The sequence below is a fragment of the Erithacus rubecula genome (assembly GCF_903797595.1).
Source record: "Erithacus rubecula genome assembly, chromosome: 13".
Lineage (NCBI taxonomy): Eukaryota > Metazoa > Chordata > Aves > Passeriformes > Muscicapidae > Erithacus > Erithacus rubecula.
Genome location: NC_136665.1, coordinates 2,731,513 through 2,753,340, shown reverse-complemented (window position 1 = coordinate 2,753,340; position 21,828 = coordinate 2,731,513). Strand labels below are relative to the sequence as shown.

Here is a 21,828-nt window from a genome sequence, read left to right as displayed (position 1 = left end):
CTCTAATCCCTGGCCTTTCACAAACAATTGCTGAGGTTCACAGCTATTAAATTGTTTTTATTTTCTATTCTGATTTGCAACAGCAATTCTGGCCAAAATGGATGGTAATTTAGATGATCCCTGAGGAAATAACAGTCAGACACAGTTATTAGTGCTGAAAAACACATTTACCCACGGGCTGCTGGGAGTTATCAAGAAATCTGTCCTGTTGATCAGGAAAATTGCCTTTTCTGACCTTAAAATGTACTAATACATGACAAAACCTCAGCAGGATCATTGAAAATTGGTCTAAAATGATTGTGGCTATAACAACAGAAAGCCTTGGTAAAAATAAAGGACATTCAAACAGATAAAACCAAGAAAATAAAGCTGCCTGAGTATTTTTTTATTCAAGTCATTTTACCCGTGATCTTTAGATAAATATATGTTAATATTTGTGTTAATAGCAAAGACAGTGGATTTGTGATTGCCACATCTGATATCTATTAGAGAACAATAAAACAGGGATATGGGATAATTGAAATAGCAAGTACCTAAGAAAATTTCTGTTTATTTGACAGAGCAGGCAATTCCAGTTGTTCTGGGAGGGAACAGAGAAAAACATATTACGGTAAGAAGTGGAGAAGCCTCCCACCAACGTGGGGCCAAGGCTCAAGAGAATATTTCAGGCGTGGTTTCCTGCAAAATATTTTCAGCTTTTTCCAGTTCACAACCAAGGTCAGAGGACACGGAGCTTCCAAAGAAAGACTTTTATGATTAACACGAATCTTTTATCAATGATCACACGCAGAATTACAAACTGACACAATTCCTCTGGGAGCGTTCCTCACGCCAGTGGGGACATCTGCCGGGACAGGGGTGAATCCCGGCGTGCTGCAGCCAGTTTTCATCGCGCTTTTCCCCATGTTTTCAGGAAATGCTGCGGACAGGAGAGTGCAGGTGCACATTTTGGCGTTTCCCCGCCATTTGAAATAACTGCAGATTTTGTGAGGGCTCTGTTGCGTGCCGGGAGGCCGGAGCAGGACACGGCACTGGACACACGGCTCCGAGCGCTGCGGGAGCCGGGCCCGCCTGAGCCGCGGCTGCGCCGGCCTGCAGCGAGGCGAGGGATGCTACCGAGGGCGGGCGGCACCGACGGATCCCGTTGGGAGCGGGACGGGGACAAGAATCGCGATCGGGGTGACAATGGCGGCAGGGACCGCCCCGCCTCACGGCCTTCCCGCCCACCGCGCCTCGTGACGGCATCACCCGCGCCACGGCCCCCTCACGTGGGTGGGGCTGGGTGACGTCACCGGCGCGCGCCGGCCGGCGATGCAGGAAGTGCGGAACGAGCGGCTCAGGCGGTGAGGGGAGCGGGAGTGGGGCGGGCGGGTCCTGCCGGCCCCGGGCACCGCCGCGGGGTCACAGCACCGGCACCGCCCCGGCACCCCCGCGGTCCGTGTGTCCGCGCCTCAGCCGGCCCCCGTGGCTGCAGTCACGGGTAGATGAGGCGGGGGCTGCCCCGTGCCGAGTGGCCGGGGCCGTGGGGCTGGTCCCGGGCCCGTGTAGGTCATCTGTGGGTCCCGTGTCGCTGTGCGGGGCCAGTCCAATGTCAGTGTGCGGGTATGGTGCCTCGTCCGGTTCCGGTGTCATTCCCGTGTCGGTGCTCGGTCCGGTCCATGTTCGGTGCCGGTCCCGTGTTAGTGTCCGGTCCCGTGTCAATGTGCGGTATCAGTGTGCGGTATCGGTGCCGGTGCCGTGTCCCGCTTCCGTGCCTGACTCCCCGCTCTCTCTCTGGGTCGCAGGGCTCCGCGCAGCAGCGGTGCCGTGCCCCGGTGCCGTGCCCCATTGCCGTGCCCCATTGCCGTGCCCCATTGCCGTGCCCCATTGCCGTGTCCCGGTGCTGTGTCCCATTGCCGTGTCCCGGTGCCGTGTCCCATCCCCTCTCTCTCTCTCTCGGTCGCAGGGCTGCCCGCAGCAGGGGTGCCGTGCCCCATTGCCGTGTCCCGGTGTCGTGCCCCATTGCCGTGTCCCGGTGCCGTGTCCCGGTGCCGTGCCCCATTGCCGTGTCCCGGTGTCGTGCCCCATTGCCGTGTCCCGGTGCCGTGTCCCGGTGCCGTGCCCCATTGCCGTGCCCCATTGCCGTGTCCCGGTGCCGTGCCCCATTGCCGTGCCCCATTGCCGTGCCCCATTGCCGTGTCCCGGTGCCGTGTCCCGGTGCCGTGTCCCATCCCCTCTCTCTCTCTCTCGGTCGCAGGGCTCCGCGCAGCAGCGCCCCGCAGCCCCGCCATGGCCGCAGCGGGCGGGGATCCCGGCCGCGCCGCGCTCTCCCCGCTGCAGTTCGCTCCCTTCAGCAGCGCCCTGGATGCGGGTTTCTGGCACGAGCTCACCCAGAGGAAACTCAACCAGTACCGGCTGGACGAGACCCCCAAAGTCATCAAGGGCTACTACTACAATGGTGGGTACGAACTGAAAGTGTTGTACCCCCTCAAGTTTCTCCTCTGAGCATCTGACACGGTTCAGATGTTTTGCTGAAATGCTAGAAAGTGATTTACCAAAATGTGAGTATTGGTCTAATACCGATACTCTACTGTGACGGACAAAACACTCTGTAACAATTTGAAGTTAGAAACTGTATGTTTATTCAGCTCTGGGCAGCAGTGTGTGATAATCCTCTAATACGCAATGCAAAATCACAGGTGGTCACAAAGTCTATTTATTAGCAAAGGATTCCAACAAATACATCTTCATAATAACAGCCCCTCCCATCCCTCACTTCCTATTATAATTAGCTTGAATATCTATTAAGCATTGATTGACTTCTTAAATTAAGTCTGGGGTCATTTTTGTGGAAGAGGGGTCTTAAAAGGAGAAAGTAAGGTAAGTCTTCCTCACCCTAAACTCTTGACCTTTTCTATCACTGACAATACAAATAATTTCTGGGGATAGTCCACTTTTCCAAAGAATGGGTTTCTGGTTGCATTGTCTATGTTCCTTTGGTTCTGTTCACTAGTTTTATCTTCTCCCATTGTAAGTGCAGCTGAGCAAACATGAAATGACAGACAATCAATTATTTAAGTCTCAGATAACGCCACCCTTCTAACTTCTAATTGATTGCAGCAAGGTAACTAAAATCCTAATTTTCAAAGATTAGTGTTTCACATGGCTGGGAATTTTGACTATTTCAATGGTTAATTAATATCAACAAAAAAACCAAAGGGAAAAAACCTGAATATTTCAGTTTAAAAGGAGGTTTGTTGCTGTTTTTTTTGTCCAGGTGATCCTTTGGGTTTGCCAGCTCGTTTAACACTGGAGTTCAGTGCCTTTGATATGTAAGTACAGGCTGTGGTTTACCTTGATTTGGTTGTGAAAATGCTTTCCTGGCATAAAATTGATATACTAGTTAGAGAAACTCTGCACGAGCATAAATAGCATTTTAATGAATTTAATAACAGTGGAGAGACTGCTTTGAATCACAAAAAATTAACTTCTTCTGGCTGAATTTAAAATATTCTGAATTCTCAGATTCACTCATTTTCTGCATGTATGTTCATATAAAATGTTTTTTTTTCCTCCCCATTTCCTCAGCTTTTTGCATTAGGGACACTTTTTTAGTAATTTGACTCCTTCCCTTACAGCTTGAATTAGGATTTCAAATAGTTTTTACAGCCTGGATTGTTACACTGTAATCTCTTCCAAAGTATTTCTCTGTTACAACTGGGAAAATACCAGGTTTTGAGAACAGTGAAATCAATCAGATCTGTAAATTAACTGAATATTCTTGGGTTTTTACTTAATTTGTCTAAAAAAATGCTGTTTGCAAAAAGCAGCTTCTCTAGCTGATGATGCTACAAACTACAGAAGCTGTTCAATCTTTTGTCTGGTTTGGGTTTCCTTAAGAATGTATTTTAGACCTCAAATTTTAACTAACACTGATATCTAAATTAGTTTTTCTCAGTGCAAATCCATTTGTCATGGGTAGCTTCTATTTGATCAGAATTTAAATTCAGTCCCTGATTTAGTGTCACTCTGCCTGGAGCAAACACAGATGCCAGATGTATTTTTGAGGCCATGATAGAGATGTGTGTTTGCACTGGTTATTATTCCATCAATCCATGTTCATAAAGATGTTTTCCTTAGAGGTGATTTTAATTTTGTTGCCTCATCATTTGATGATTTAAGTTTACACCATAAGCTGGATTCTGCAGATGATGACTGTGTTAATGCCCAGAGTTTTCCTTCTTTTTTTCAGGAATGCTTCAATACCAGCACATTGCTGTCCTGCTTTTGGAACACTGTATAACACCAACACTTTTGAGACTTTCAAATCCTGTGATAAGAAAGCACTTCTGGACAAGGAAGCAAATGAGGTAAGATTTAAAATCAAATCACTGAGTGTTTCCAAATCTTTTTTACCACTTGAAGTGCTTTACACTCTCTCCCAAATTTGGAGATACTCCAGTCCTGAGCAGCCTCAGGATTTAGCTTATTCTGGAAGGAAGAGTTTAGTGTTTGCTTTTTACTGTTCTCTACAAGAGAGTAGAACCTAATTTAATTAATGATAACTAATTCTACTTGGAAAGCTCCATCACATTAAGTCCCCCAGGGACTTAAATTCTGTAGAGTACATTATTAAAACTTGTCTTCATACCCAAAAACTAGCAGTGCCTAATTTAAATCTCAGATTTAAATCTGAATCTTCTCTGTTAAATTTATCTGTCAGAGAGACAGATAAAGACAGATTGGGAAGCTCCACAGCAGCAAGAAGCCTGAGATAAAGCAAGAAAAGGATGGGTTGGAGGGGCTGGTCTGCTTGCACTGTCACCATTTAATTTCATGTCATGGCCTGGGGAGAGGTGAAAGTCAAATTTAAGATGCTTTACTTTAAGCAGTCCTTGATTCCTTTAATTAATTGCCTTGAATAAAAAAGTTTTTATGCACATCTTCACTCCAAACTAGGAATTTTTTTTTTTTTTGCATTTCTGTGGCCTCATAATTCTGTGTTGCCTGACCTTTAAAATGCTTTTAACACAGATAATAATGGACAAATTCAGTTAGAGAAGATCACAGTGAATGTTTATTTGCATACTTTAAAGGTGGCTGGAAGAATTAGAGATATTTGCAGCTGTTCTCATGTTCTCTTGGTCTTTCTCTGCCCTTTTTCTTCCTTCTTGTCCCCTGAATCCATGGCAGATCTGGGAATCAATCAAATCTGGAGCTGCTCTGGAGAACCCAATGCTCCTGAACAGGTTCCTGCTGTTGACATTTGCAGTGAGTACAGATAATTTGTCTCCTACTTGTAGTGGAAGCAGCAAAGTAATTTCCTTTCAGGAGTATTAACATATTTTGTGATAATAATAATGCTGCATTAATATATTTTTATATTATTTATTACAAATGTATAAGATTACCTGATAGCCTTACAGATATAAGTAAAAGTAGAGCAGCTGTTTCATGTTTAATAATTTGAAAGTTTTACTAAATGCTGCAGCTAATGAAACCTGAAGGATTGTACACACATTTTTTAAATCTTAAATTAAGACACATACAGAGGAGGGAAGTCTTTTAGTATTTTTATGATCTTCTAAAGTCATTGAGAGGTAAAGATCCCTGTGGTTTCCATGGTTAAAATCATAACCCGTTAATCTTAATTAGTATTATACAATTTACTTTGTCTCTTTGTTATGTAATTTTACATTTTTTTTTTCTCTAGGATTTAAAAAAGTATCATTTCTATTACTGGTTTTGCTACCCTGCTCTCTGCTTCCCTGATGGAATTCACATAATTCAGAAACCTGTGTGTCTTGGGGACAGGTTCTCACTAAATCAGGTATTTCAAATCCTAAATATAGTGAATTCTGCAATACTGAGAACTTCTGTGAGATTTAAAACCCAATATTTTATGTTGCCACAAACTGAATTAATTGGAAACTCTAATTTCTTTTAAAATCTTTGCCTTTTTTAAATTTTCACATTGGTTTTTTTAGTTACCTTTTGTTCCTTGATTGTTTGAATTGCCTCAGTTTAGGTGCAGATATGGCAAACAATTCTTGAAGAGGTGATTATGCTAAGCTATATATTATATATTTATTTTAGAGATAGATATGTTAAGCTGTATATAAAAACTAAAATTAATGTGTAATTATGTATATAGCTTTCGTTTTGAAACTCATTTTAAAAAAAATCTTTATAAAGGGGCATCCCCTGAGCCAACTCATTAAAATTATAAAATACATGATTTGACAAGAAAAAGAAGTTAATCTAATTTTTTTTTTTTTGGAGAAAAGTTCATCAATTTTTAGTTTCTTTCATATTAAAGTGCAAAATTGTTAAAACTGTTGGTTCAATTGTCTTCTCACCTCCAGCTTGAAGCCCTGCAGAAAGCCTATGATGACCTCTGCCAGGAGGAGGGGGTGACAGCCCTGCCTTACTTTTTAATTAAGTATCATGATAATTCTGTCATAATATCCCTGCTGAAAAGGTGGGATGACTTCTTCCAGAACCAAGGAGAAAAGGTAATGGGAATTTTCTATCATTTTATAGAATTAAATGTTTAATCTGTGAATGGTTTGAGGCTCTAATGCTGAGCTGGGCACAGTGGTTGTGTCTTGAGGGTGGCTGTAAAGTGATTTTTATGCTGTTTTCCCTTTGATTTGTTTTCTTGCTGGCCTGTGCCCTTTTGCTTTTTGATCATCCCAAAATCAATGCAGAATTTTGGCTTGGGAGCAAGGCTTCAATTGCTGGAATTCCCTCATAATTGTGTTTTTAAGGTAATGAAAGTACATTTATTGCAGTGAACATCCAGTGTCCCTAAAGAGGCCAAACTGAATAAACCTCAAAGCTGTGGCAAAAGCTTGAGGAAAACCTGATGTGACCATGGATTAAATATTTATAAATCTGCAAAATGTATGTGTAGGCCTGCCCTGTCCAGAATTTTTATTTAAAAATGCCAAATAACCTTTGCATGACTGTGGCTAGATGACTTCTCATGTAGAGCAATTTGATTTGCAGGTGACAGTTGGAGTTTATGATCCCTGTAATTTATCCCAGTATCCAGGATGGCCACTGAGAAACTTCCTGATCCTGGCAGCCCACAAATGGTATCTATTTTATTCTTTCCCACAAAGATTATTTATTGGTTTATATTGAAAGAATTTTTTTCTCCCCATGACATTTTACTCATATCACCCATCTGAGATTTTTGCTTTTTCTCTTGACATTACCCACTTGGAGTGATTCTGATTTTGTGCATTATTCTGTTTTTTTATTTGTCAGTCACAAATTCCTGTTAATCCTAATTGTAATATGGATGCATGCACCTGGAAATGGCAGGTTCATACTCTGCTGTGTGAAATCTTATTTAAAATACTCTGTGAATTATATAATTAATGTTAAATAATAACAGAATTATAATTTAAAAATCAGATATCCTTAAGGTTTCTTCTTGTACCATTTATTTTTTTGGGGGGGGGAGATGGGAAGACAAGACACAGTTTTACACTCTGAGTTTTGAAAGAAGGAATTTAAATTATCAAATGAATTTGGGTTGCTGTAACAAAACTGTAATTAGGTGGCATTTCCATAGTTTTGGGTGTTACATTTACACAACCTTGGGGTTCAGAGGGGTTTAGACAGTAAAATTCTCATTTTTTGTTAGGGGATTGGAATCACAAAGAGGAAAAATTACACAGATTGAGAACTCAGAGGATCTTGATGTCACGCCAAAGTCCCCACTGTGTCACCTGATGTGTGCTCTGGTGCTTTTCTGCTTTTTATTCTTTTAAATCTGCAATTTGTTCAGTGCAGGATAAGTGCAAGGACAGGCTGACAGTGGCATTGCTTTGGAGCTGGTTCACACCAAACCAGCAATTTTCTTACACTTGAGGAATTCTTTCTATACCTGATATAAAACAACTGTTCACTACCAAGACAAAAAAACCTCATTCAGAACCTGCAAAGGACTAAACCTGTGTGACATGGGGGTTAAAACAAATCCCTTTTCCATTAAAGAAGTTGCATGTCTGTCTCTATTTATTATTATTATTTTAATGGCAGGGGCAGTGCTCTGCAGAGGGTTGAAGTGCTCTGCTTCAGGGACAGGACCATGCAGGGGGTCAGAGACATCTCACACAGCATCATCTTTGAAATCAAACTGCCAGAGAGACCCCTGGGCCCAGGTAATCCATTCTAAACATTTTTTCCCTTTTTATTTTTCCTTCTTAATCACTGCTGACATGGCAAAATAAATTACTACCATAAAATTGTTACTTATGCTAAGTTATTTCAAATGGATTTTAAATTGTTTGGATTTCTGTGAAGTGGTTCCTTTTTCAGCAAAGAAGGGAGAGGGAATGTCCTCTCTTAAATTTCTTCTTCCTCTAATTGTGTTTCTAATGAAAAAAATCAAGAAAAGTCCTGCTGGTGTCATAGAAAATACAATGAAACAACAGTTTTTCTCTTTTTTTTTTTTTCTTGTTGAATTTCTATACAGTCCCTCAGGTAGGAAAACTTGATAGTGAATTTATGGGATGCAAAATTTCTGGAGAATTTCTTAAAATGATGAAAACCTGCCTCAGAGTGGAACTGTTCCTTTAATCCCATAGTGACACATCCAGGTATATTTTAAAGCAACAGACTTGAAATATTAAAACATAATCTCAGATATAATTTTTGAGTACAGGACAATATCACAAAATTTCTCTACCTCAGGCAAAAAAATTCTGAATGCTTCACATGTCATTGTTGCAAACTATTTAATTATATATAATTAAGATATATGATTCTCCACTGGATTTGCAGATGAGGTCTAGGGACCATGAAATGATGACTGAAATTGGCAAAACCTACTGAATTATGAATTTACTGAGCTTGACATCAAAGATCTGAGGGAGAATGATGCCAGCTCTGTGCTGGGTTTGAGGCTGAACAGGCAAAAGCAGCACAGAGGACACCTGAGAGCAAAGAAATTCTCCAGGAACTTTCAGTTGATGTAAACAGCACAATTTGTATAGCAGGTTAAAATACAGGTTATTTACTGATAGGTTTAAAATAATTTTTTTTCCAATAGTGTTAAGTCCAGCAAAATTTCTTATTTTCTGAACTGTGATATTAAGGTTTTCATTCTTTCCTTTTTTCTTTCTTTGTTTGTTTTTGGTGGCTTTTGTTTTTTTGTTTGTTTTTATTTTAAATGTTTCCAACAGATTGTCCAAAAGCTGTTGGATGGGAGAAAAACCAAAGGGGAGGCATGGGGCCAAGGATGGTGAATCTCAGTGAATGCATGGATCCAAAAAGGTTTGGTTTTTATCTTTTAAATTCTCATAGTTTTCTTTACTTGGCTTTAATCCATAGCAAGTTGAAATGTGAAATAAATGTGCAGTGAAATAGACACTGGATATTATTTGGACTTTCCTTCTGGAGATAAGGACCTTTACAGAGCCTGCTGCAGAAATCTTGGCAATTTTGGACTCTGATTGAAAATTCTGGCTGCATTTATTTAAAACTGGGTGAAATGTAGGTCAGAGTGTTACAGGCCTGTGGTAATTTCATTGAACTCTGTAACCTGCAGGGTGTAATGAAAAGAAGTATTTGGGATTTTTCAGAATGGGACAAAAAGAGCTCAGGAAATGTGACCTCCATACTTTTTTATCATTTTGTACATAATGTTTGGGCAATGGATTGAAAAGAATAGGGGCACAGTGTGTCTTCATCTAGTTTTAAAAAGAAACAAAAAATTATGGACAAATTGTCTGTCTTAGCACTCAGCTTAACAGGAATCTTGGCTCAGACATAATTTTTATTTCAATGTTTGCATCAATTTTAGTAATAAACTTTTGGTTTTGCATTGTTGCTTTTTCAGAAGCCTTTGCCTGTTTGTTTTTCATATTACCCATGTGTTTAACTGCTGAATTTTTTCTCTCCTAATTAACTCATTCAGCTGAAAAATCAGTAATTCCTTTGTTGGAGAAGCACAGGAGGGTTCAGAAGCTGTTGTTATTTATTCCATGGCACAGGTTAGCAGAATCATCCGTGGATCTGAATTTGAAGTTGATGTGCTGGAGGTTGGTGCCTACTCTGGATTTGGAAAAGATTGTGGCTGCCAAGTGTCTGCTGCTGGGAGCTGGCACCCTGGGCTGTAGTGTTGCAAGGACCTTGATGGTAAATCCTTAATCTTACAAAAAATCTGCTGTTTCTCATAAATTCTATATTTCTTTATTTTTTTTTGCTCCAGCTGCCATGACACATCAGAGGCAAATTGCATCCTCTGCATCAAAATACACAGAATGCATTTTAGTTATATTATAAATTTCAGGGAAGAGGTGAGATCTGTAGCTAAATAAGTAACTGAAGTTCTGCTAATATGAGATAGTATGGGAACCTTGGCAGAATATTTTGAATTTACATTAAAAAAGAGATTCTGGAGCAAATTAACAAGCTGTAAAGACCAAATTCACAGTGAAGCACTTGAAATAACTGTGCAGATAATTCCTATTCAGCAGGGTGTGAGGGATTCCTGTTCAATGCTATATTTGTACCAACCAAATATTCTGTTCCCTTATTTCAGTTGCTTTAAATAATAGCAAAAACTTTTGGAACTTAAAAAAGTGGGCAAAACTCAGCATTGAGTACGTGACATTCCTCAAAACAATTTTACAGGGCTGTTGTAACAATCTTTATTAAATTTTGTTCTCTTTTAGGGCTGGGGGGTGAGGAAAATCACTTTTGTGGACAATGCCAAGATCTCCTACTCCAACCCCGTGCGGCAGCCGCTCTACGAGTTCGAAGATTGCCTGAGTGGGGGCAAACCCAAGGCTCTGGCAGCAGCAGACAGGCTGCAGAAAATCTTCCCAGGAGTGGTAAAATCATTATTTCCATGTTAATATCACTGTGGGGAAAAAAAAAAAAAAAAGTGACTTTAAATTGCTATTGCAAGTTGTAGTAGTTTAATATTAAAAATGCAACCCAGGTGTTCCGTTGGTTACTGAAATATTTTACTTCAAATCTCTGCTGCTGGTAACCATTTGTAGTAATGAAATACAATTAAGGATCATTAAGTCATCTTGTAGTTTATTGATAGTGAAATTTTTCCCTATGTAGCATGTCCTAAGGAGTTTTGAGTAATGCCAGGTCAGACATATTAATTGTCAACACTGGGAGCAGATCTTGAGGGAAATAATAAATATATTTTTGAGATTTCTTATTATGTTTTAGAACCTAAATTTGCAATCTTCTCTAAATTGATTTTCTACATTAGAAGATAATAGCTTAGTTTTTAACTTCCAGTAAAGGAAACAAATAGTCCCCCGTTTTTAATGTCATTCTGATATTTTATGAGATGGTAACTAAATATTTAATTCTGGTAGGATTTTAGTATTTACAAACATCATTGACCATTTTTTGGGGCAGCTAATGTCTAGCTCATTTATTTTAATTTATTAAACAAAAATTGCCCTCCTAAGTCACCAGCAGTGTCAGTTAAGCTGATCTAATCAATCAGCACTTTGCAGCTCAGGCTTGATGAGTTATCCATGAATATTCAGGATTCAGAATATATGGATTAAGTTTTGTATTCCTACCACAACCTTTTGGAGGAGATAATGACTCTGAAATTAAAGCCTGCCCCAGTAATTCCTGATGTCTGTGGTGGTGGTACAGAGGGGGAAAAAAAGGTGTATCCTGTGGTTAATGCAGATATTACCCACAGTCATTTCTCTTAGCTTTAAATGGGCCTTTTTATCCTCAGGGATATTTCTATATGTTCAGCCTTCTGGTAATTTGACTCACCTGGATTTATGAGTTGTGCTGGTAATTAATTGGTCTGTGCAAAAGTACATTCCACCAACCTTCCTTTCCTCTTTTCCCCATGGAATTTTATGCTTGGTTCATCCAGTTTTTACATTTTGGGTTTGAATTTTTCCTGCAGTGCTAAGCAGGGAGGCTTTGGCAAGGCTTGCTCTTGTATAACATAAATGAGGGATCCATCCTTTCTTTCCAGCAGATGGCTGGCAGATTGTGCTGACACATTTCCAAAGGAGTGAATTAATTGTTTGCATTGTACATGCATTGTGTGGATGCTTATTTGGCTCAATATTGCCTCTCAGTATGTCCTGCCCAAGCCAGGGATGGAAGAGGGAAATGTTTCTGCCAGAGGAACAAACTCCTCCAGCATCTGCACAGCTCTGCAGTGACAAGTCTCAGAAGTGCTTTTTGCTGTCTCAGGTTCCCACAAGGCTGGGGAACTACAGGAACATCATCCAAGGCTGTTCTTCTCCTCAGGAGCTGAAGATAAAGAGCAGAGTGTGTAATACTGCACGTGTCTGATGTACCTGAGTCAGTATTTGGCAGCAGAAATACAAACTGCAGCCTCTTAAAATTGTGTGGGAAGCAGCTGGAAAGAGAATCCAGGACACCAGTTTTAATCACAGATCATAATCATTTGTAAATGTGGCTGCTTGGTTTTGGAATGATGTTTGTAACCCCTGGGATCAGGAGCAGTTCCACTCTGTTCTAGTAGTGATTTCCTAGGCTTAGTGATTTCTGAGTCTGTTCTGCATGAATGCAGACTGAGAAACCCCAGCACTGTGTTTTGGTGCACTGCACTGCCACACAGAGAGCTGCAGGGAGCAGAGCTGCCATTCAGTCACAAGATTACCTTCTCATGATTATCTGCCTGCCTCTCCCTAGAGCTCTGAAGGTTACAACATGAGCATCCCCATGCCAGGCCACCCAGTGAATTTCTCTGAGGTGACCATGGCCCAGGCTCAGAAGGATGTGGCCAAGCTGGAGGAGCTCATTGATGCCCACGATGTCGTGTTCCTGCTCATGGACACTCGGGAGAGTCGCTGGCTGCCTGCTGTCATTGCAGCCAGCAAGAGGAAGGTACTGCACTAACCCATTTCTGTCCTTTCCTTCTTCCTTGATTTCAAATACATTTCTGGCCTGAACAATGGACTTCTGTTGGAGAGATCAGTGTCCCTTTAGTGAGGGCTTCACTGAGTTATAGCTTCAGGTGTGTGTGTAACTTGGTGTCCTGGTAAGGACAGGTATCTGCCAATAAAGGCAGAAGCTTCTCTTTGAAATGGAGAATGTAAACCCCCTCCCTACAAATGATTATAATTTTGAAATTAAGGGGCTCTCAGGCAAAGATATGGGAATTAGGAATAACAGTTCTTTACTAGGAAAATTAAAATAGAAATGCAGCATTACAAAGAGCAATCCCAAACCCTGCCAGAGTCAGAATCCAAGCTGACACCCCTCAGTCAGTCAGGGTGGTGGCACAGTCCCATTCAATGGTGGCTGCATCCTCCTGCAGGGGCAGATGTGGTTCAGCTGGAGCAGTGCTCCTGGAGAAGGTGCAGTTTCCTCTGAAGCTCCAGTGATGATGTGGAAAGGTCTGGCTTTCCTCTGGAATCCAGTGGAAAGAAGGTCCCTTGGTGTCCAAAATCTCAGTTTTTCTCTGGGTAGGAAAGGCTTGGCTGCTCCCCTGGCTGGAGCATCTCCCAGTGGGATGATGGAATTTTATCAGTCATGCACTGGGAATCACTGGCCATGAACAGGAGATGGGCTGTGGGAAGATAAAGATGATTGCCCAGCTGTTTTAAAGATGGCCCATTAGCAGATAATATGTGCCAGGAGATCAGGGGCACTGCCCCACCCGGGTCAGCAGATGGGGACAGAATCCACATTGCTGGGCACAGCCTGGATTGCAAACCAAGACACTTGGTAACTTCATCAGTTCCCTCTTAAGCCTCCTGGCCTTTCTGCAGCTTGCACCTTGGTCTTTCAGCAGTATTTTAGCTGTTTAAAACCAGCACAGAAATAACAAAAAGAGCAAGTTTGGAAAGCTGGGTATTGAACTGGGAATTGCTAAGGCCAGTCTGCTCTTCCACATGGAGGATGGTTGGGAATTTCCAGCAATATATGGAGTTTCATGTGCATATTTTATATGAATCCTTTCGGATTCAATCAGGGTAGTGGTTTTATTATCTCCAAAATTTCCCCCCTGTTTTTTCTTAGCCAGCAGTGCCCCTCTACATTTTTCCTGCAGCATTCAAATAATTTTGGGCAGAAATGTTGAAACTTTTTTGTGACACTTCTCTGTTACTCAGTGGTGTAGTGTGTCTGCATCACAGGTGATTGATTTGATACCAGCACTTAGATCTGAGGAGATGGAATTCTCTGTCACTGGGAAAACTCAAGGTGTCCAAACAAATGCTCAGTATTTTATGTTGGTAAACACTCCACCAGAGCTCTGCTTCAAATGTGATTTTGTGTGCACCTGCACTTCTCTAGTTCTGCACAGTTTAGTCCCAAAAGTATCTGACAGGCAGACAGAAAGTAAAGGCCATGGTGAGTGATGATTTGTGTAAAATGCACAAAACCAGGTCTGTGGATAGCAGCAGGAGTTGTTCTCCCCACTTCATAATTAAAGTGCCTTCATCCTTCCCCAAAACAGCACCTCAGACAAACCAACCCCTCAAATGCTAAATCCTCATGTCGGATGTTAAATCTCTGTTCCTGCTGAGCACTGGAACTTGTTACAGTTTGCTTGTTTTTTCTTTTTGTTAATCCATGCCAAAAGATACTCTTCCATTTGTCTCTTGTACTTTTCCATTGTCTCTTTATCAAAACCAGATGATTTTTTAAATTAAGGCTCAATCAGTTAGAATGAAATAGTTTACCTGCCAATAAACTGAGAAGAAAGAAACAGTTGATTACAGTGGGAACTGTTTAAAAACATAATTAATTTCTGTTAATACCAGCTCTTACTCATATTTTGAAAATGGAACAGCATATTCAGGTTTCACAGGTAGATGCAGTGAGAAGATGCAATCTTTTAATTGCTGTAGCCCTGGATGGATTAAACAGCAGGGTTCCACTTCAGGACTGAGGAAAATAAACTACTCCAAGGCTGAAAGTGAATATGCAGAAATAATTGGAAATACTGAGAATGATGATGAGACTCAAAGCTTGCTAATTAAGATGACTAATTCTTGAGAGAGCTTCCCCCAGAGTTCTTCTTTTAAATAATTCCTGGCTGGAAGAAAGGAAAACAAGGAAGTGCTGCCCCAGAATTTCTCTCAACAGTATCTGCAGATGAAGCAGTGCATTTTCCTTACACTTGACTGGCTGCAGTCATGGTTGTGTTGATATTGTGCTTGAGATTCCTCTGTGCACTTGCCACAAAATGGGGAGAAAGGGGGAAATGAGGACACAGGAATTGAGCAGCACAGCTGCTCCTGCTCCCCATGTGACTAAGCAGATGCAGATGAAGCCCACAAGTAATCATTAATTGCTTTCCTTACTGAGCAGAAATTGGTTTGGATAACAGATGGCATTTCATTGCTTGAAGTTGCTGTTGCTTTTTTGTCACAAGTTTGTGTAACAGCTAGAGGGAGTCATTCATTGGGATCAGGTTGCCCTGAAAGGCACAGGGAAAGGCAAGGGCTTGTGACTTTCTGAAACAGACTTTTCTTTTGGTTTTGTTTTTTTCGAAGTGCTTGACATCTGGAATTCTGCACCTTTCAGAAACTCTGTTGTTTATAGCTAAGGTGCAGTTAATGAGTTGCTCATCCATCTACAGTGTGTGGGTTTTTTGGCATTTATAGTGAATAAAAACCTCAAGGCTGTTTGTTTCCCCCTCCCTTTTTGGCTCAGTAAAATCTGTTGTTCTCCCTTTATTGTTCACAGTTGGTCATCAATGCTGCCTTGGGATTTGACACTTTTGTTGTTATGAGACACGGCCTAAAGAAGCCAAAACAACAAGAATCTGGTGATGCACATTTCAGCAACGCCTCTGCTTCTTCTGATCTGCTGGGATCCTCACTCTTCTCAAATATCCCTGGCTATAAACTGGGCTGCTACTTCTGCAATGATGTTGTGGCACCAGGGGATGTGAGTAGAAATTTATGCAGATGGTGATTATATTTCTCTTTTGTTGCAGCTTGGATTTTTATTTGGTTTTAATGATGTTCCCTAAAGAGCTATGTTGATGTGCACGTGGTAAAGAAATAGCTGATTTTTATCAGGAAGATCCCAGATCTGAACTGCAGAGCACTATAGGTGTTTTGTGCAGGTTACTGTGGAGTTGCTTTTGCCTCCCTTCAGCCCTGTCTGTGTTTGTAGTCCACCAGGGATCGCACGCTGGACCAGCAGTGCACGGTCAGCCGGCCTGGACTGGCCATGGTGGCTGGAGCCCTGGCAGTGGAGCTCATGGTTTCTGTCCTGCAGCATCCAGAAGGGTGAGCCATTGCTGCTGTTCTGAGGTCTTCTCTGAGAGTCACAGAATGTCACAGAACCTGCAGGGAGGAGAAGGAATTACACCTAAAGGAGGACAGTTCTGTCAGTGTAATGTTGTCTGTAAATTAAGGCAATGTTTGAGGGAACTGCTTCATCAAGTCTTGGGATTTTCTCCTCTCTCTGAATTTAACCACAGAGGAGTATTAAGAATTTCAAAAGCAGAAAATGTTGCTGTTAGTAATCTTGGCTTTCCTTTGCTGACCAGTAATTTGGGTGTGATGAGGAGCTGTTGTAACATGTGGCACATGAAGGGCTCCAAGATAAGCCCTGTGTTGCAAATCTTATTTCTAACTCAGTGTGTGTGATACAGAAATTACTCAGAATTTCTGCACCTTGAATGTGAGGCTTATTTTCTCTCTTTAAAACCTGTGAGAGCAAAAGTGACTTAAGAGTTGAAGATGAGTCTCAGAGTGATTTATATGTATTTATCATGCTGAATCTTGATTCCTATGAAGCAGACTTTCTGCATAGATTCATTGCCTCATTCTAAGCTGTAGCAAAATGCTTGGAAGCTGAGTGGAAATTCTGAGTGTGCTGTCTTGTTCTGATTTTTCCTGTTGGTTTTTGGCAGTGGTTATGCTGTGGCCAGCAGCAGTGATGACAGAATGAATGAACCACCCACTTCTCTTGGGCTTGTTCCTCACCAGGTAAATGTGTGATAAAACCTTTTGTTTAAGAGCTGGGAGCTGATCATCACAGATGTTGTTTTCTTAAAAAAATGCTGATTTCGTTCCCCAGAGGACTGACTCTCCATGTTTATTAAAAAATAAATATAAATAATATTAACCCATCACACAGCTCAGGCAGGGTGTTCCTGGCCTTGTGGTTGTGCTACTTATGGACACAAAATTCCTGCTGCCTACTGAGCAGGAATTTGTTTGGAGCAGAAATTACGTGAATAAAGCAATTTCTGACTTTTCTGTTCTCCATCAGAGCTGCCAATATGAGCATCTTAAAGTTCACTTCTTAAATCTCTTCAGTTTGAAAACAATTTAAATCCGCTAACTCCCAATTATTATGTGAGTTGGCTGATTGTAATTATTATTTATTATTATTATCACAAAATATTTGTGTTGCTTTGGTACCATACAGCACTTTTTTCTTCAGCTCAACTCACACTCTACGTACAAATATGTTACAGCTTTCTAAAATTCAGTTTTAAAATTTCAGAATTGAGGTATTATTATTTGCATTGCAGTTACTTAAGTTCTGCTCTTGTGAGATCTTTTCATTGTAGTAAACAGAATAAAAAGAATAACTGATACTCCAAAGAGTTCACAACTGAAGTGATCAAACCCTGCTGCAAAATGTTTTCAGTGTTCCCTCTGTTAGCAGAAATAGTGGTCTGGAATTTTTCAATTGCCTATCAATAATATCATATTAACATCATAACTGAGGACTGCACAACAGTTAAATGCTCAGACTTCAGATTATAGAGATGGAGAAAAAAAAGTGTCCAACTGGTCACACCATGACCTTTAATTTTTCATGAAACACTGCACTCAGAAAAGGCCAACTGCAGATGGTGCTGTGCCTCTACTTCTGGTGAAATAATGCTGCATTTAAGCAGCAGTGCCATTGTTTGTACATCAAACAGCATTAATAAGTGCTTAGGATAAATTCACTACAACTTCTACTGGGAATGACTGTTAGAACATGATAAATATTCTTTTTATAGAGTATATGTCCTGTTAAAGTTGAATTTTGGAAATGTTTGAAATAATAATGTAATTTTTTTTCATCTTCTAGATCAGAGGATTTTTATCCAGATTTGATAATGTTCTGCCTGTCAGCCTGGCATTTGATAAGTGCACAGCCTGTTCAGCCAAGGTAAGACTGAGTTTTCTGGTATTTTTATATTTCCAGATCAATTTTGGGGAACTTTTTGACATTTTCTCTGACTTCCTTAGGGCTTGGATCTGTTGCCACTTCAACTAAAGTTCTTTTACCCTCATAGCTTTCTTTTTGAGCTGTTTTCCAAATTTTTGGCATCACCTCTTAGCTGCACTGTTTATCTCCATGTAAATGTTGCCATCAGCTAAAGAATCCAAGCAGAGATTGACCAAAACATTTTTGAAAAGTTTATTATAGAAATACTGTCCTTATCTTTCAGCTTTGTAGAAAGGAATGAGATTGGTATTATTTAAGAAATCCTTTTTGATCTCTGTTGAATAAATATCCCTTCAGCCTTCTGCAGCTTAATGTCTTTCCAAATGGGCAAAATTGTTGAAATTTCTGGTTTGTGATGCAAAACAGACAAATAATGAACAATTGAGGGGAAAAAAATTGCTTCTTACCATTGCTTTATTGAGCAGACTGTTCATTTTGCTGCTGGATCTGCCAGTCCTGAGTCACCTCAGAGCTCCCAGCTGTTTCTTGGCTCTCTGGGGCAGCTCTTGCATTGTTTCTCTCTCCTCTGGCCTTGAAAAGTTCCCTCTGGCAAGTTTTTTCTGGCTGTGGAGTGCAACTTCCAGAAGTTTTCCCTGGGATATCTCAGCAGGGAGTTTCAGAGGGTTTTTGACTCATGGTTTGAACTCTTGGAGTGCCATTAATTCACTCTCCTGTACCTGCAGTCTGACTGCAGGAAGTTCTCTCTGTTCCTTTCACTGCACTTGTCCTTTCAAAGAGCCATCAGACAATAATGGGATGTTCTCCAATGGGAGCTGTTGGAGAACTTGCACAATATCTTCTTCTCCAGTGTTCCTTTGTTTCCTCTGGGCTATCTGGGTACATTTGACAAGTTTTGAAGGACTCTTAATGTGCATTTTCTCTTTAAGTTGAAACACTGAAGTTGGGTGTTTCTAAAAATAACAGCAGTTTTATCTACCCTGTTGAAGAGCTGGAAGCTCAGCACTAGCTAAAACCTTCATGGTGGAGAATTTAAGCTGTTAGAAGAAGCTTTTCACTTTCTCTTTTTCTCTTATTTTTGCCTTATTTCCAATTCAGGAAACACTGATATGCAAGAACAATAAAAATGCACATCCCCACAGATAAATTCAATGCAGGGATCAATTTTTCCTTAGCAAATCATTTCCTCTTGGAGGTCATTTTAAGAGAGCCCCGTTTTACATAAACAGACTTGATGATTTAATAAAAACTGCCTTGGATTTTAGCAGCTGTGCTATTCCCAGAGAGATCACTTTTCATGTGGTTTGGAGATTGAATTACTTGTGTGCTGAAAAGGTTGCTCCATTGGCTCATGGATTTCCTTACAGTAGAAACACAGCCTTTGTTTACTTTGCTAACTTTATTTATTAGCATAAGAATATGTCACCCTGCATTATGTGGAAATCTGATGCTGATACTTTGAAATGACAAATCCAATTATGATTTAATTGTAGTCTGTATGTTGGTTTGTTGTGTGAGGGTTCATTTGGTTTGGTTTGTTTTTTAATAAGGTAATTTAGCATCATTTCATCCTGCTCTCTGTCAGAATTACTGGAGATTCAGACTTTCAGCACAGATAGTGGCATTGTGTTCATTGTGGGGTTTTTTTGGTCAGCATTCTCCTTGAGCTCTTGTCACTCTGTAACTGTTAAAGCACAAAACTAAGGAATTTTAGAATTCCAGTGCATCCTGAAGCCACCCAGTCAGCTGGAGGACTCAGGAGAAGCTGCTGATGATCTGCATGTTTGGAGTTCTCAGTCCTTTTCATTTTGTCTGTCATTCCTTCATTTCTCTGCTTTTGAAGCTGCAGGGGCCAGCCAACTTTTCCTTACCCAGAATTGTCCTGCCCAGGCCACGTGCCAGAGCAGCTTCCTGCAGGCAGTTATTCAGGAATTTTGGGATGGTCACAACCAATCTATTTCTATTCTGGGCCAGTTTTTCCTTGTATGATTCCCCCTCTGTCTTATTCTGGTTGTACAGAAGCTGTGCTGGAATGTCAAATATCCCTGTCAGAGCTCAGGGCACTGGGAGAGCAGCGAGAGCTCTTCTGGTGCCAAACTTGTTCTGGCACCAACTAGGGAGACTCCAGAGTTCTTTAGGATGGACATTTATTTGTAACAACTGCTTTACTTACAGGAGAGAACATTTAGCTTATTACTGACTGGGCTAATTAACCTATTTACCCTGTTGGGAGCAAAATGAGGCTGTTTGTTTGTTGTATTATGGTGAGAAGTGTTGCAATTCCTTGGAAAAGAGATCTGATCTTGCAGAACACTGGTTAAAGCCTTAAATCAGGAATGTTAAAATATGGATGTACTTTAATGCAAAACTGCCAGTGTTTCTATTTTAATGAGGGCAATGAAAATTTCCTTTTATTGCTTCCCTCTACTTCTTGTGTATCATGGAAAAGATGAGGAGACCCCACAGATCCGGAGTTTAATGTTACAAAAGGTAATTGCCACCAACCATCCTAGGTACAAAGATGTAAAACCCTCTCTTCTAACACATAGCTCACATTTCTCCCAGAGTTAGGATTTAGCACCCATGTGCTGGAAATCTGGCTTGTTCTCCTTAAAGAGATTTCTCTCCTTCCCTTCCTTAGACTCATTCTCATGTGTAACTACCCCCTCTATGAAATTTATAAAAACCAGCACAAGGATCTCTGCTGATTTCCAAGCTCTTTCCCAACTCTCTCCCCAGTGTGCTGGGAACTTGAGCTGCTGCAGTGGCTTTTTACCCACTGGGTTGATGGGGAATGTTTTCCAGTTTCATTGCGTGTCACCGAGGGGCAGACACTGGGATCAGGGATGGTATTGTTGGCATTATGTCACAATTGCTGGTTTCAGTCAGGATGTTCCCCTGCCCCTGCAGATGTTTTCCCTTTTTACCATCCCAGGAATACATGAAACCCTTTTGCTGTGACATTTACAGAGCACTGGGGTTGTGTAAGTTATTAATGAGCGTTTCAGTTTGGAAATCTGTCATCGTGGAGCCTCAACAATGCTCCCATTGTTCTCCTCTGCTAACTGCTGTGCCTGCATTTTTATTGAAATTGTTCTGATCACTTATGACAGCAACCTGCAAGATTCAGTCACTCACTGATGTTTTTCAGTTGAGATAATTTTGATTTTGATTCCAGGCCCTTCAGATTTCTCCTGACTGCACCAAGACATTCCTGTTTGCTTTCTCCCAGTAGCAATGGATGATCTGTCACTGAAACTCCTTTAAATCTTCTTATATTATGTATTTCTCAATTCAAGTACTGTGTGAATGTAAAAGTCATGGGGGGAAAAAGCCTTGGTCTTTCCTGTGCTTAAAAAAAAAAAAAAAATCTCTTGCAGAGCTTGCAGAAATTATGAAGGAAATGGGGAGAATTGTCCTTCAGCAATGAACATTTCAAAAATTTAAGAGAATCTTCTAAAAGAGTTGTTTCTGTAGCTGTGCTGTAATGTGAAGTCAATGAAACAGACTCCATTTATAACTTTCCTTATTTCCTGAATTTACATATGTGAACACTTGACAAGTCTCTGTACAGTGCAGCCTCTGTATTAATATTGGACAGATTTCATTGGAACTTGAAGAATGCATCAGTAATACACCAGGGCATACTGAGTTAAATGTAGAACTTTTCCTAGAAATGAATAAAAATGAATTTTCCCATTGTTA

At 40.8% G+C, this 21,828-nt stretch overlaps 1 protein-coding gene across 4 annotated transcripts in view; it reads left to right on the top strand.

The window, feature by feature from the left end:
* The first annotated feature begins 1,282 nt into the window (after positions 1-1,282).
* ATG7 (autophagy related 7) overlaps positions 1,283-21,828 on the top strand; it is a 68,614-nt gene continuing 48,068 nt past the window's right edge. For 3 of the 4 annotated variants that reach the window (XM_079316767.1, XM_079316765.1, XM_079316764.1), the window contains exons 1-16: positions 2,243-2,437; positions 3,257-3,311; positions 4,232-4,349; positions 5,173-5,250; positions 5,693-5,809; positions 6,345-6,494; positions 6,991-7,079; positions 8,035-8,156; positions 9,180-9,270; positions 9,990-10,134; positions 10,674-10,832; positions 12,661-12,855; positions 15,667-15,870; positions 16,102-16,217; positions 16,847-16,922; positions 18,025-18,105. In XM_079316767.1, the coding sequence (XP_079172893.1) occupies positions 2,269-2,437; positions 3,257-3,311; positions 4,232-4,349; positions 5,173-5,250; positions 5,693-5,809; positions 6,345-6,494; positions 6,991-7,079; positions 8,035-8,156; positions 9,180-9,270; positions 9,990-10,134; positions 10,674-10,832; positions 12,661-12,855; positions 15,667-15,870; positions 16,102-16,217; positions 16,847-16,922; positions 18,025-18,105 (1,965 nt within the window). In that variant the 5' untranslated portion in view covers positions 2,243-2,268. Of the gene's footprint in view, positions 1,344-2,236; positions 2,438-3,256; positions 3,312-4,231; positions 4,350-5,172; positions 5,251-5,692; positions 5,810-6,344; positions 6,495-6,990; positions 7,080-8,034; positions 8,157-9,179; positions 9,271-9,989; positions 10,135-10,673; positions 10,833-12,660; positions 12,856-15,666; positions 15,871-16,101; positions 16,218-16,846; positions 16,923-18,024; positions 18,106-21,828 lie in introns of those variants that run through there. The other variant, XM_079316766.1, reaches the window with a different exon arrangement.